The 16060-nt window shown below is 45.6% G+C and overlaps 1 protein-coding gene across 1 annotated transcript; it reads left to right on the top strand.

Moving 5' to 3' along the window:
- The first annotated feature begins 61 nt into the window (after positions 1-61).
- On the top strand, positions 62-13719 carry NDUFS7 (NADH:ubiquinone oxidoreductase core subunit S7). The gene is made up of 8 exons (XM_074304774.1): positions 62-202; positions 1612-1648; positions 2351-2410; positions 2902-3019; positions 6082-6261; positions 6638-6684; positions 9940-10028; positions 12926-13719. The coding sequence occupies exons 1-8, from the start codon at positions 184-186 to the stop codon at positions 13021-13023; spliced, it is 648 nt and encodes a 215-aa protein (XP_074160875.1). The 5' UTR covers positions 62-183; the 3' UTR covers positions 13024-13719.
- Positions 13720-16060: the final 2341 nt, after the last annotated feature.

The raw sequence follows: 16060 nt of genomic DNA, 5'->3' as shown, positions 1-16060 counted from the left end.
CTCCGGTGGCCACTTCGAGGCGCCGGGCCTCTTTGGGAAGTGCACTCCCTATCCCCTCCCCCTACGCCTCCTTTCCACACTCAGGGAACCCACAACCAGACACACTTCCGCCGCCCGACCTCTCCAACCCGGAACGATTAGAGCGGAGGACGCGGGGAGGTCGTCTGAAGGCTGTGTACCAAGATGGCGGTGGCACTGGCGGGTGAGCGGAGAGAGAACCCGGGGCTGGGGCTTGGGGGGACGGGAGAAGCGGCGAGGACCCCCGCTTGGGAGCGTTCGCTGAGACCCGGCGGGTAACTAGCTAGGCCCCTCCCCCGCCTCCAGCCTAGTAAGTAGGCCTCTCAGTCCTCAGGGCTCCTGGGGAAGGGGGCGCGCATGCGCGCTCCTCAGCCTTGGCTGACCCAGGGTACCGGCGGATCTTGGGGCTCTCTCTCGCAGCGGTGCCCAGTCTGTGTTTATTGCACTTCGGTGGCTTCGCAAATGTAGAGAGAATTGAATTATTACTGAGAATAACGGTTGAAGCCTGGAGCTCCGGTGCGCAAGCCTCTGACCCCTTATAGATAGTGACTCTGGCCCCTGACCTCTGAGCCTCTACTTAGCTGCGCCAGGCGTCCTTCCTCTGGGCCGAAAGCGCCGGCTCTCTGCCCCGGGCAGCCGTGACCGAACCCGCTGGCTTCCTAACCGGCCTTTAAGGGAGTGTGTGACTCCCGAAGAGCCCCGGGCTCGACTGCTGCTGCCCATTGCCAGGGACCAGATAGCCGGGGATAACCAGCTCATAAAGAACTACGAAAACGTGAAAGGACTGTCTTTGCAAATGTTCTTAGGGGCCTGGCGACCTAAGTTCACTTTTAGGGAAGTCGCTTCACCTCTCTCTGCCTCAGTTTCCCCCTTGGTAAAATGGGGGCAATAACAGCACATACCTTCCAGTGTGGATGTGAGGATAAAATAATACTTGTTAAGGTTTTTGCAAACTTTAAAGGGCCTTATGATTCGCGCTGAAACAAGCCAGGTTATTTGTCCCCTTTCTTCCTGACCCCTGGGCCACCCCTCTGTCTCTGCAGTAAGACCGTGCAAACCTCTCTCACTTCCGACCCAGTTGGCTTTTCTGCCATTGAAATCCTATTCAGCCACTCATAACTCATTTCTTTTCACTCCTGGGAAAAAGCGAATCCGAACGTGACGTCACTTTTGCAAACTTGCTTGGAGAACCCAAGTTTAACCTGGGTTATACGTCAGTAGTCTTTTTGTATGGTTTTACTAAGTGACATTCTAGGGTCTAGGTACAGGAAGTGGACAGACAACCTCTGCCTTCCCGGAGCTTATATTCTAATGGGGAAGACAGTATGTATAAATCAGAGCTACAAGACAGAGAAGAGAGTAACATTATTAGAAAATCAGAATTACCCCAGGAGGTAACACTTGCAATTCTAGCCTTGTCTTCCCATAAATCTTCCACAGATCATCTACCTAATATGCTAAAGGCCTTTCTCTCTAGATCTTTTAACAATCTGGGCGCCATAATTATAATATTGTAATTAGTTTTTGCCCCACTTGCAGTAATGAAATTGGCATGTTATTGAGGTTCTTTTTTCTTGTGGTTTCTGCCCGCAGTTCCTCGTCTGGCCCGTTATGGATTATTTAGTTTTCGGTGAGTACTGTGGTTTCTGCTATCTAACCAACCAGAACGATACAATGTTATTATGAGGGCAGAGAAAGAATCGGCATTTTAGAAGTCAGAGAATTTGGCAGTCTTGTAGTTCAAGCTCTTCATTTTTACAGACCCGAGGACATTTCAGGTCCTTAGGGAAATGGCTTACTTGCTCAGTATTACATGGAATATTAGTGGCACTGATCCTGGCACGGGGAGGGTGTGGAGGCAGAAATGCTCAGGGCATGTTGAGGAGGCAGGCAAGAAGTACCTTTTGGCTGTAACTAATGACAGCTATGGGGGGAAATGGGAAATAAGTCAGATAAATCAGTACCATTCGTATAAAGCTCAGAGTTTGTTTTCTGGGCAGTAGGAAGTCATTGAAGGTTTTTAAGGTAAGTGAAAATATCAGAGCTGAATTTTAGGAAGATGTGAATTCAGGCTACTCATTTCCTCTTCTGCACCTCAGTTGTCTCATTCACACAATGAGGGGGGCAGACTAGATCAGAGAGAGACCCTCTCTAATTTTAAATCTGTAATCCCATGATATCCTGTGACAGTTGAAAATTCAGTGAGACCATCTGCATAGCATGGACTGGGTGGGAGGTGAGCTGAGACAATAATGAACTCAACCATTCCTGTGTTCTTTGGTGGAATATGATGTTGAATTCTCTCCTGATTCTTGACTGTTCCTTTGAACAGACCCAGCACAGCCCTCCAGGTTCAACTGATCCATCAGAGTTCGGTGACAGATGCAAGCAGGTAAAAGGTAGCTTCTTAGGAAAGGTCTATGAAGTCTTCTTTTCTTTTCCAAGAGCTTTCCATGAGCATCAGAGGCTCTCTTTTCTATTGTGATACCCCAAAACTGTTGAGAAAGGGAAGAGAAGATTCACTGGGGATTGGGTATGAGAAAGGAATGAAATAGATTTATATTGAATTATGCATCTCTCCTAGTCCCCTTTTGTGACCAGAATTATTTATTTACTAATTAGCTGCCCATGGTTTTCTGTCAGAGGTCCCATGTTTGGCTGCTTCATCTGGGTTGGACAACTCAGAGCAGAGCCAAATTGAACTGAGTTGGGGGCTTAGTAGGCCCCCTTGATCTTCTTTCAGATACACACTGATCCCCTGCTTAATAGTTTGGTTCTTGTTAGCGTCATGTACCAGCTTCCAGTGTTTCCCTTTTCCTCAGTGTCTTGGTTTCCTCTTGGTGTTGTACATTTCCCTTTGTGTTTTGTGCCCTGCTTTCTCAGCCCTGTTCCAGAAGGAAAGAAGAGTAGGGCAGTAGTCTCCAAATCCTCCTCACTCCCAAGCAGCAAGGGGGAGTATGTGATCACCAAACTAGATGACCTGATCAACTGGGCCCGGCGGGTAAGTCACCACCAGACCAATCTTTCTTCCCTAAAAGCTTGAATCTCCACAGCAGGCAGGGACGTAGAAACAGGGGAATCTCTACCTAGACCAGACTGCTAAAGAGAGCTGCCTTCTCCTTGCTTAAGTGAGGCAGGTAGATAGTACAGTGGATGGGGGGAAAGACGTGTCAGGAAGATATGAGTTCCAATTCTGCCTCAGATGTTGACCAGCCTGTAGCAAGTCATTTATTTATAACCTCTCTTAGCTTCAATTCTTTGTCTGTAAAATGGGTCCAATAATAACAGCCACTTCACAGGATTATTTTACAAATGAGATTATATATGTAGCTTTGTGCAAGCTAGTATGAATGCAGCTAATATTATATATGTCAAATGGAAAGCGTGCCCTTATTCAACGTAGAGTCCCTGCTTTTTCCATGATGGCAAGTATGAAATGCAAGCCATCACTATATTTATCCAATTCATTGAGGAAATTTACTAGGCCAAACATAGTTCCCTAGGCCAGTCCACAGGAGACCTCCTGTCATCAAACAATTTGTCTTTGGAGGGTCTCACCATTCCGACTCTTAATATAATCTACCTACATCTCTCCATTGTGTCCATGAGCAAAGTATACAAGATTTTGTTAAATACTAGCTATGGGATTCCTTTGATATGTCAGACTAGTAACCCTGTCAGAAAGAAAAAAAATGTTGTTAATCTGTGCTTGCTGAAGCCATGCTGATTCTTGTTATCAGTTTCCTTTTCTAAATGTTTACGAACCTTCCCTTTACTAGAAAATCTTAGATTTTTTCCAGGAATTGTAGTCAATATGGTTTGCAGTATCTACTCTCTTTCCTTTTTGAATAATCAAGATGTTGCTTTTCTCTGGGCCAAGACTGTTTCTTTTGCAGTATCACAGATGTTGACCTGGAAGGGACCTTGAGAGCCTGTACGATTCGACCCTTTCCTTTTGCCAATCTAGAAATTTACTGCATGATGATAAGTGATTTCCCATCTTCATCTGGGTAATCAGCTTTGGGGAGAAGATTGAGGCCTTGTACTCTACCTCCAGAGCCTGTATTTCCATGGCACTCCCTTCCCTACTGCCTGTTGTGTTCAGCAGTGAACCTTTGATTTCCAGCCAGGTGGCTGGGTCTCACCACAGATAGCTAGGTCCTTTCTCACTCTCTCCCAGCTTTTTGGGCATCTGCTCCCCTAGTGATCACTTTGGTTCTGTCCTTTCAGTCCAAAAATCAGTTTCCTTTGCAGAAGAAATGGAAGCAAAGTCCTAGGTGGTTTAAAAAAAAAAAAAAAAAAAAAAAAAAAAAGTCTTTTCCATTGAGGTGTAAATCCAACTTCATTTTCTGCCCTTCCTGAGACTCCCAACTGCCAAAGCTCGATCTTCCTCCCTCGTAGACTCCTAAGGATTTAATCATAGTCACTTTTATCTGCTTGGACTTAGTCACTGTTTATATACTTTTCTCCCCTTCCCCATTTGAGTGTAAGGTCCTTGTGAGTAGAGTGTTTGGTTCTGTGGACTTGTATCCTAGGAGAGCTTGTTGATTGACTGATTGATTTGATCCATTTAAGCAGTGGTCCTCTCCTTTCTTAGTTCCCCCAATATAGTTTTAAAAATAAAATTGTCTTTTTGTTCTTAGCTTTCCTTGTCAATATCAGATCATCTCCAAATATCATTCTTATGATTTCTTTCAGGACTGTGCCATGATTTATTATCAACCTCTGTTTCCTGCCTTTGTTTCTTTTTTCTGTATGTTATTTTCCAAAATCCAAGTTGATTAACAGAGTTCCTTGGGCCTTCACATTGATCTCTTTAGACCACTATCCCTTTCCTACCTTATCAGAATTTTTTCTTTATGTTTTCCAGATACCATTTTTCAGACCTCATCCTTTCTTGGCTGACTTTAATCTAGCATTTAATCTAGACAATCCTTCCTTATCATTTCCCAGTCCTTTGAAGTCTATTCTCCCCAGCTGAGGCCACATGTCACATAATGTCCTAATTTCCTCCTCCCTGCAATCTTCCCTGCATTTTCATATTAGCATCCATTCTCTACCTTGTCAGAGAAAACCAGATCTAGGATAGACATTCTCTGTTTTGCGCTTCCTGCTTTTGAAGGATTCAGGCAAGTCATGAAGTCTGTAAGGTGCTCTGCTTCCAGCAAGGAGAGTGAGCTTCAGCAGAGGTTGGGACCATTACCTGGATGATCCTCTGGGGCCCTGCCTGTGATTCCATCTCCTAGACTCCTCATCTATATCTCCTCTCCATAGAATGTTTCAATAAAGTTTCTGTTTCTGTCTCAATTTACTGTCACCCACATATTTTCATCACATGCACCTTTGCTGGTTCCTAAATTGCCTTGTACATCTTACTGCTAATAATAGTGCTAGCACTTCAAAACTTGGGAAAACTCTCTATTTGTTTAACTCTGTTGATTCTCCTAACTTGAGAAGGTAGAGGTTCTTATTATTTCACTATACAAACAGGGAGACTGAAGATTAAATAAGGAGGATTAAATGACTCAAAAGCAAGACTTGATCTCTCTTCTTCCTCCTCCTACCTCATTCCATAAGTTTCATGGTCTTTATCCAAACCTCTGGAGATCAAATTCACTTTCTTGAGTTAGGGTCTTGAATTTGCCACTGAAATCCTTCCTAAGCCATCCTGGGTTTCTGTTTCTCTTACTCCATTCCTCCCTCCTGCAGAAGAGGCAGGCCAAACATGAACTTCCCTTTATAGTTTTGCTTGGGGAATCTGAGGCTAGATTTGAATTCAGATCCTCTTGATTTCAGGGCTGGTGCTCTATCTGCTGTGCCACCTTCTTTCAGAGAGTTCTTAATTCTTAGGAATTTCTTTTTTATACTGAGACAGAATCTGCATTCCTGTAACCCTACCCGTTAGTGATCCTAGACCCAGAATGTCTCTAATTTACACGGGAAACAAAACACCCCTCTCCTGCCCGCCCATCATTCCCTAGCTCATCAGCATGGGCGTTGTATAAGATGGTCCCTCCCCCGGGAAGGCTGTGGTGTTCCACTCATCGAGCTTTTTCTCTCTAGAGTTCTTTGTGGCCTATGACCTTCGGCTTGGCGTGCTGTGCCGTGGAGATGATGCACATGGCAGCCCCCCGCTATGATATGGACCGATTTGGAGTGGTGTTCCGGGCCAGCCCCCGGCAGTCAGATGTGATGATTGTAGCCGGTACCCTCACCAACAAAATGGCCCCAGCTCTCCGAAAGGTAAGCCAGAAACAGCTTTCCCCCTCAGAGAGAACCCAGTTCCGGCCTCATTGGGACAGAGCATGTTTTTGCTCAGCAAGAAGCAAAGGCAGCAAAGAGCTGGGAAGGGGAGGGGGAGTGATGATTAAGGGTGTTTCTTACTTTCTGAGGTCTATGTCAGGAGAAAATGGGACACAGGAGAAAGTTGCATTGGAGAGCTCTAGTATTCCAAGTCACTGACTTTCAGATTCAGGCAGAAGAGCCTATGGAATGAGTGGGCTCCAGCATGGAGTGATGAGGTTGGGTGGTAGGTCTGTGACTCAGAGATAGTGGGATGTAGGAGGCTATAATGACCCTGCTGGAAGAGGACAATAAAATGGCTGGCTTTGTGTTCCAGGTGTATGACCAGATGCCAGAGCCTCGTTATGTAGTCTCCATGGGAAGGTGAGTGAAGGGCCGATTCCTTTTTGTGGCATTTCTTTGTGACCAGGGTCTGAATCATGAATGAATGGAACAAAGCACTGTGACTGTGCCATTAGCAGTGGGAGGATCCAAAAACTACCCATGAGCACCTGATCCCTGACTTGGGAAGTTCCTCTCTCACTGAGAAGTCCAAGAAATACCTGGAGAATGATGTCAAAGTGTGAATAGCGTGGCACAGGCTATAGTGGTCGTGGGACCCGGTGCCTGACACCAGGGCATCCTTAGCTCCAGACCTGTAAATTTCTCCAAAATGATGGCCCCAAGAAAAACCAATTAGAAAGGTCCACAGGTGGGAGGACATAGTGTGAGAAATGCCATGGGGAACTAAAGAGAAATTCTAGGGAAGTAAGAAGAGAGGTGTTGTGGTGAGACAGGGCACTAAATGGTATGGGAAGGATAGGGCTGGACTTAAGAGAGGCCTACTTCCCATCCCTGTTTTGGACTTTTTTTTTTTTTTTTCTTCCTGAGGCTGGGGTTAAGTGACTTGCCCAGGGTCACACAGCTAGGAAGTGTTAAGTATCTGAAACCAAATTTGAACTCGGGTCCTCCTGAATTCAGAGCTGGTACTCTATCCACTGCGCCACCTAGCTGCCCCTGTTTTGGGCTCTTAATGTTGTGTTAATAATGAGTCATTTAGAGTCAGCTAGCTAGCTCAGTGCATAGAGCACCAGCCCTGAATTCAATTCTGGCCTCAGACACTTAACACTTCCTGACTGTGGGACCCTGGGCAAGAGACTTAACCCCAAGTACCTAAGCAAAAAAAAAAAAAAAACCTCTTGGGTTCTCATTTTTTTGATTTGGAGTACAAGAAAAAAATTATTCTCATGATCTCCCTGTGGTACTGTTGTGAGGAAAATGCCTTGCCCATCATTATAAGCTCCTGTAGATGTGAGACCACTTGTAAAAATCACCGCCAGCAAGTGATTCAGAGCAGCAAAATGCCTCACATCAGCTGCAGGGCATGGAGGGAAGCTTTAGTCTGGACCTAACTTCTTTTTCCATTAAAGGAAGGGTCTTGTCAGGAAGTTCTTCACAATGAAGGGACACCTCCCTTCACATTTTCTCCCAATGGCTCCTCATGGGGTTTGAGTTTCTCTAGAACAACTGCAACAATTGATTCTGTTATTCTTAATATTCTTACCCTGGGACAGAGTGTCCCTGGCAACTTCAGTTCCCACCTAGATATTGAACTCTTGAGGTTTTTTTTGGAATTTGGCTAAGACTAGTACAAACTGACCCCTGGACACGTTGTCTCTTGTTATCCAAGGTCAGAAGGAAACGATTAATTCTTCTTGAACAGAGAAGATAGTTACCAAGACAACAAAAAGGCACCAGGGAAGGAAGGAGCAGGAAAAAGAGATTAAAGAGTTTAAAATGAAGCCTATGAGGTTATCTTCTCCCAGTTTTTCTATTCTGATGAGTATGAAAGTGCTGAATCTCTCCGATGGGTAGCTAGAGTTCATAAGGGCTTAATCAAGTGCTATAATCTTATCAGTCTCCTCTATTTTGACTTCATCTTCCTGCCTTGGTTATTCTTTTCCAAGGATTTGACTGCACCCACAAAATTCTCCTGGTCCAACCTCAATACAAAGTTCCTTTAGAAAGGTTTCTCTGCCCAAGTCCATAGGAAGAGCTGACTTCCTTCAGCAATTACAGAATCAGGGGATATAAGAGAACGAACCTTAGAGACCACCAAAATTACCACCTCATTTTATAGAGGAAGAACTGAACCCAGAGGGAAGTGTTTTTGCTCAATCTCATGCATTCAGCTAGTTGTTAGAATTAGTACTTGAAGCCAGGTTTCTGATCCCATGCCTGGAACTCCTACAACTTAATCCTCCCTCACTCCACAGCTGAAAGGTTTCAGCAGGTATCTATTCTGTTTGTGGGCTTTCTCTTCAGTGTGAATTTTGTGATAGCCACTCAGGTGAATGCTTTGGTTGGCACATTTTCTAACTCATGACCCTCAGAAGTGTGTCCTTCCCTAAGAAGATTCTTATTTCGTTTTAAACACTATCTGAGACTCTTTGCATGTTGATTATCATTGTGCAGAACTTCCGTGATGAGGCCCTTCCTTTAATGGAAAAAGAAGTCTGGACTAAAGCTTCTTTCCATGCACTGCAGCTGATATGAGACATACTGCTATCCTGGATCGTTTCCTGGCAGTGATTTTTACAACTGGTTTCACATGTGTGGGGGCTCATGCTGTTTGCAAAGCATATTTTCCGCAACAGTCCCACCAGAAATAGCTGATGTACGCAGAAAGCAATAAGATTTAAGAAAACCCATGAGGTTTGGCAGGAGAAAATGGTCATAATAGATTAAGTGAAGTTGAGACCAGTTTGGCAGAGGGTTCATGGCCAGGACTGGGAAAAATGATGAGAAAGGTCTAATAGGGCCAGAAGGTGGCAAGTGGGTTCTCTACATCTGTTACTAGGAAACCCCAGGACCATCTGGATCTTCCAGACTATCAAGGAAAGTCAATTCTGTTAAGAATGTAAGCTCCTTGAAACCTGCCCTGGCCCAGTTTGCACATTTGTACCCCCATTATGTAGCCCAGAGCTAGCCCCTGTAGTAGGCACTGAGCAATTACCCAGTGAATTAGGGTTTCTTTGAGCTTGATCAGTTTTCCTCTAGTCACCCAGGAAGGCCTCTGTGCCCAGGAGTGAAATTGCTTCCTGGGTACATTTAGTTTCTTGGGCGTGCTCTGTGTGGTTTGCAGACAGACTCAGAAGGGCCTGAGGGGTAGCTAGCTTGGAAACAGGGAAGGGTCCTGGGCTTGAGGTCAGGATGGCCTGTGGGAATCGTGTTCTGGTAATCATCATATGACCGTGCTTGTCACATCATCACTCTGCCCTTCAGTTTTTTCCCTGTAAAATGGAGCATAGAGAGTAATGATAATAATCCTTATTATTGTTAGTAATAATAAAAACTGCATTTATATGGTACATTAAAGTTTGCAAAGCAGTTTATATAGGTTATTTCACCTGACCTTCACAAAACAATCCCAGGAGATATGTGCTATTATCCTCCCCATTTATAAAGTGGGGAGATCTATAGATGGGGGGCCTGAGGGAGACAAGTAAATGACTTGCTTAGACTAGCTAATAGATGTCTGAGACAGAATTGGAACTTCTACCTCATTATCATTACTTTGTATATCTGAAGTGCTGAAGGTATGAGATAATTCCTCTTATTCTCTTTTTTCCTTACCAGTTGTGCTAATGGCGGAGGATATTACCATTACTCCTACTCCGTAGTGAGAGGCTGTGACCGCATTGTGCCCGTTGACATCTATGTCCCAGGTAGAGGAGCCCTTTCTTAGCCGCCGTGTGCCTGAGCCCAGCTCTGCTGCTCCGTATGTCATACATGGCACCAGAAGGGCTTGCTGCCAACCCCAGCTTTTCCCTCATACCTCACTGGAAGGGAAGTAACTCCTCCAAGGTCATTGAGAGTAAAAGTGAGGTATAACCATCGGAGTATACAGTGAATAAGCAGGCTGGAAGCATTTCTCACAGATGGGATGCCTTTGACACCTTAAAGCCTCTTAAAGCTTATGTGTACACGGCAGAGCAAACCTCCCATCTAAGATTAGAGCCCCTGAGATAAGAGAGTGGGGAAGTGGTAGTTAGGGCCAGGGTTCTAATCCTGCCTTGGCTGTTTACTAGTTGTGTCCATCCCTTGTTCATCTGTAAAGTACTGTCCAGATAGGAGAGTTTCTGAGAACCCTGGCAGCTTTAAGCCCTATGACCTTCTCAGTTCATGCCTCAGCTTCCCTGTGCCCCAGTTTTCCTGTCTAAAATGAGAAGGTTGGACTGAAGGATGCTGAGTTCCTTTCTAGCTCTTTCATTGGGTGACAAATACCTGGTCGTGGAATAGAAAGAATCACAGATTCTGCAGTCCAGTGGAAGTTCAGAAAAGAAGCATGAGAGACTGTCAGAGCTCCCCAAATTGATGTCTAGTAACCATGGGGCTGAGACCCAGAGCAGAGGCCAAAGGGCCTCAGAGAGGCTGCTGCCTCTCACTGTTCACATGGTTCTGACCATATGGTTATCCAAGATACAGGCTGAAGCAGAGAAAAAGCAGCAGGGGGAGGGGAGGGACTGGGGACCTCAGAGCAGTGGGAAGGGAGCATTGCCCTCACGGACGGAGACAAGCAATGAGGAGAAAGCAGCCATGACTCAGATGGCCTTTCCGTGCCAGGACAGAAGTCCCAGGCCCCAGAGCCTCTTTGGGCCTGTGTAGTTGATGGTGATCTGTAATCTTCTAGAAAATATTCAAGCTCACTGAGGCCATAGATCCTCAGGAGGAGGCCCTCATCAGTTTCCTGGCCAGTCCACACCCAAGTAGAAATCCCATCAGGAACATCCAAACCCAGGATGATTCCTTCTAGTCTCCACTGCCAGACCTCCCTTGGGAGGTGGTCTTATTCCAACCCTCAAGTGAGTCTATTTCAACTTTGGCATTCTCCCTCTCCGGGGCAACAGTCAGCCTGTGGGTTTTCTCCCAGAAAAAAGCATCCCAGCTTCCGTCCTCTTTCCCAGAGATGGCTGGCTGGTTCTTTCCACTGTTGCTGTAGAAGCTGGGGTAGCCATTGAGTATAAGCCAGCCTATTTGTAGCCTTGGTGGGCGGAAAGAGTCCTGCTGGGCCAGGCTGGCGTCAGAAGACTGCCCACGCCCTGGTCTAAAAGACAAAATAGTCTCCTAGTGGGAGGATGAGAACATGGGGGGCCACTTGGTGGACTATAAGGCCTGATAGGCCTATGGGCCTCTAGGACAAGTAGTAGTATCAGGGCAGAATTTACAGCCACCAAACGCAAGTGCAAAACCCCACTTGAATGTCTCATGCCCTGGGTACTTCTTCTGCCCGACTCACTCCTGAGTTCCTTTCTAGCTCTTTCATTGGATGACCAATACCTGGTCATGGAATAGAAAGAATCACAGATTCCCTGTTTAACACTAGAAATTCCTGATCTCCTGGCCTCAGTTGGAGCTGAGCTTTCATGCTCAATCCCAGAAACAGCCTCAGAAAAGACTCTGAGGGGAGATGGTCCAGCTTGTAATGAACAGGAATCCCTTCCAGCTGGTCAGCCAGCCCTTTGGAGGAGCCACCAGGGTTTTCTGTAAAGAGTAAATTTCAAGTCAGAGGATCTGAATTCAGATCCTGGCTCTACTACCAATGTATGTGACCCAGGGCAAGTCAGAGCCTCCCCAGGCCATGCCCCCCCCCCCTCCTCCTACTCTTCTTTAAAAGGAGGGCCCAGCTTAAATCCTATGGTTTCTTAGCTCTTGTGCTCTCATTTCCCTCTTTCCTCCAGTCATCTTGGATTTTGTGGTGTGATCTCTCTGATCCATAGCCACTGTAAGCTCCAGAAAGCAGCAGCCTGATTTTATCTAAATTAATCCCATTCAGGTTAGCCACAAGGCATTTGATGGCAGCTGGAGGCGACCTGCAACAAGTATTGCACTGGTGGAGTTTTGGAAGAGAGGGAGTCTGCCAAAGATGGGGAAGGGGGAAAGTAGGTATCACCTTGTGTGAACCTTGCAACAACCCCTGGAAGCTGCTATACAGTTATTCCCCTTTTATAGTTGGTGAAACTGAGGCCAGGAGTTTCAGTGACTTGCCCAGAGCCACAGTTACTAAGTGTGTGGCTGGATTTGCATTTAGGTCTGTCCATTGCACCATGTAGCTGTTCTTGGGGAGAGAAGGGAATGTAGAAACAAGGAAGAAACTTGGAGATTATTTGATGAAATCCTTTCACTTTGTAGATAAGGAGGGAGACAGCTTTTCAGGTTTTGGCCAAGGCAGGACTAAAAACACATGCACATATAGCCTCTATTTCCCATCCCTGAAACACACTCCCTTCTCATCCTTGCTTCCCTGAAGCATCTCTTCTCTATGCAGCCTTTCTGATCCCCCAGCCCTCAGGGCCAGTGCCCTCTTCCCTTGATTCCCTCATCGTTAGCCCCCTTATGGTTATTCTGCCATTGTCATGTGCAATCTGAATGCAGATAGTCACCGAGAAATGGGCGTCCCAGTCTCAGGGCAGCCATAAACTCAAAGAGCTCCAACACCAAAACAAGCCCCAGGATGTTAGAATGCCTTTAGTGAGGTGCTCAGGGCTTGCCAGAGTCCAGTGTCTGAGCTTTGTCCTCCCTTCCCTGGGGACGCGATGACTCCCTGTGCTGTGTGTCCTTTCAGGATGCCCACCCACTGCTGAAGCACTGCTCTATGGGATCCTGCAGCTCCAGAAGAAGATCAAACGGGAGAAGAGGCTCAAGGTGTGGTACCGGCGGTGATGACGGCCCCTCTGGGCAGGCAGCAGGGACGAGCCCCTGTTTGTGACCTCCTGCCATGTGAATGTCAATAAAATACCCAGATAATAGATGCTTTGTCTCTGCTTGGTAGTGACAGAGATACCCAGCCTGGTGTAGGGGATGGACAGGACCCTGGGTTGGCAGTCAGGCCTATGCTCAGTTCCACCGGGCCTCAGATTTGCCATCTTATCAAGTAAGTTTTGGATGAGATGACCCTAGAGCTCTTTGTCCCATACTTGTGTACCAAGTCCTCAGTAGGTCATAGGCTGGATAGGACTAAAGGCAAGATCAGGAGGTCCATCTCTTGGGACTGGATCAATAGCTGATCCATTTCTGGGCAGGCAGGGTGCCAGTGCACACCTGGGAGACTGGCTGAGGGAGGGGAATTCCTCCCAACGCATCCTCACTGGTGGAGGTTATCGTCATTCACTTCCCTAAGCACTTGTCCTTCTGGGGAAAACCCAGGCTCTCATGCTGCCATATGGAGGAGAACCACTGTTGGTCAAGGTGCACCTTACTAAAGAATGTGTGTGGATAACATTTTGTCAATCAGATCTTTCTAATGTATATTAAGGCGGCTCACTTTCAAGGACTACTGGTGAGTCCCTTTGTAAAGTGAAGAGTCCTCTGTGACTTTGATATAGTAGGCACTCAATAAATGCTTCTTGGTGATAATGATGGAGAGTTGACTAATTTCATCATTACCTGGCCTGGGAATTGGAAAAATGGTCCTTACAATGACTTCCTTGCTCTAGTCCCCAGATTCCTATAAAATGAGAGGGGACTGGAAGATCTATAGGGTTTCTTGCAGCTTGGCTGTCTTGGCTCCATCTGTCCCCATTAATGGTGATTCTTTTTGTTCTCCAGCCTTTTTATCATAGACCAAGATTTTTTTGTTTTAATTCTTGATGGAAGTGTTTGCAGAGTTTTTGGAAGCACGAGTTGTCTTAAAGCAGGAATGGAGAGGGCTCTATTTTTTTTTTTTTCCCTTGCTGAGGCATTTGGCGTTAAGTGACTTGCCCAGGGTCACACAGCTAGGAAGTGTTAAGTGTTTGAGGTCGAATTTGAACTCAGATCCTCTTGACTTCAGGGCTCGTGCTCTAACCACTATGCCACCTAGCTGCCCTGGGAGGGGGTTCTTTATGCAGACTCACCCCTCTTGTATAGAAGGAAGATCATTCTTTTTAGAAGAGATCTCTCAGGAATTATTTTTGCAATTGCAAAAACATTTGCAAGTTTCCCTTTAGTACTAGATTATGTGTGCTGAGATCCAGTTTTTCCCCCAGGGCCCAGGGCTGAGAAAGCTTCTGGGAAATAATGGAGAAGACTGGGGACTCTGCTTGGGTCCTTTCTCTGAATGCTTTAAGTTGACTTATCTTACCTGGCTATTGTCCATTTCTTCCCATAAATCTCTTTCTTCTTGTTCTTTTGGGCATACCAGTGAAGACCCTCAGGCTGGCCCACTTGACTCTGGCCAGGAATATCTTTGAAGTAATTTTTCCTGCATCTCCCACACACCCCTTATCAGTCAGATGCAGCAGCCCATGCGTGTACACATGGTCCACTACACACACACACACCTTTCCACTGACATCACATGTAACTGATTCAAGATCATGGTACGTCTCATTATCTGTATCATCGTTTGAAGCTTTATCAGTGATAAAATAGGTTTTCCTGAGAAATAAGTCATGAAATTTTTGGATGAAGTCAACCTGATCTCAATTCTAGGCCTAAGTTATATATATATATCAATGAAGCACCTCTGTGGGATACCTAATCCACTGCCAGATTATAATCCAAGCCTTGTTCCTTGTTACTGCCTGCCTTACCACGTTGTTTTGAGAAAAACACACAGATATAAAAATGGAGACATTGTATCATCCTCTTTTAACCGTGGTCAGAGTAAGAGAAGGCCAGCTTTCAAAATAGCCCTTGGGGAAGCTCCTGAAGTGACCTCACCACCAGCTTGGCATTCAGTGCTCAAGGGGATAGAGGACCCTGCCAACCTGAGAAGAAAATCCCAAGCTCTGTGAAGCAGCCTTTCCATGATGGCTGGTGAAGAGTCCGGAGTCCAGATTTCAGACCTGCTATTTTTGTGGTGCTTCTAACACAAAGGGCTCTGGGGAACCTGGGCATGGCAGCCCAAAGGACTATGGGAAACAAATCTAGACCCACCAAGGAAAGTTTTATGCTGCTTGGACGTTTAAGTTGTATTAAGCCATTATCTGTTCACGTTTTGTTATGCCGCAGTTCTCTTATTGTCCTGACTCAGTTTCTCTAATTATCCTGATCCAGTCCTGTTTCAGTTTCTCTGATTGTTCTACTTGAGTTTATAATTTTCAGCTCAAAGCTCAGTCCTGCAAAACCTCCCCTCCTTCTTTATCAGAATACTTAATAAGGATAAAAGATCTTATGTTTTAGAGTATCAAAATGCCTATGGGAATGTCTGATACCCTCTTATCAAGATGCCTCTCCCTATGTCCGGGATGCTTCTCCCATCTCCCATGCCCTGTCAGAACCGAATTGTCGTAGTCCCGTGTTCCCGCTCTCAGCACCTGGACTCTGCCCCTGCCTCAGTCTACCCCCTAAGTCTGAGCCACAAGTTTGTAGGTCATTGGATTTGTTGGATTCTTGGAGATGATAGTCTCATTCAGCCCTGGGACCAAACCATTTACTCCTAGTATATCTCTCCCTTTTAAATGAACTATTAAATACTCTCTAATTTCTATTTTGCCTCAGTTTCTCTGGCATTCCAGTTTTTATCTTTCTCAGAATGCTTTGCAGACTCCCAAAGAGTTTGTAAGACCTCTACAATTCCCCTTTGAAAATGTCTATTAATTTTGCAAATGGTTCTGTCCATTCACTTATTCCCTCCCTGTCCTCCCTACAAAGCATTTTCCATCCTTAGATACTTGTTTCCCACGATTATAAAAAGGTTGTGCTTTAAACAATGTTGCAAAATCCCAAAGAAACAAATATAGTCCTAAAGAAACTATGTGAAGATACTTTCCCTCAT

This window comes from Sminthopsis crassicaudata, chromosome 1 (genome assembly GCF_048593235.1).
Source record: "Sminthopsis crassicaudata isolate SCR6 chromosome 1, ASM4859323v1, whole genome shotgun sequence".
Classification (NCBI taxonomy): Eukaryota; Metazoa; Chordata; class Mammalia; order Dasyuromorphia; family Dasyuridae; genus Sminthopsis; species Sminthopsis crassicaudata.
The sequence above is the reverse complement of the archived record's forward strand: the minus strand, read 5'-3'. Positions and strand labels throughout refer to the sequence as shown.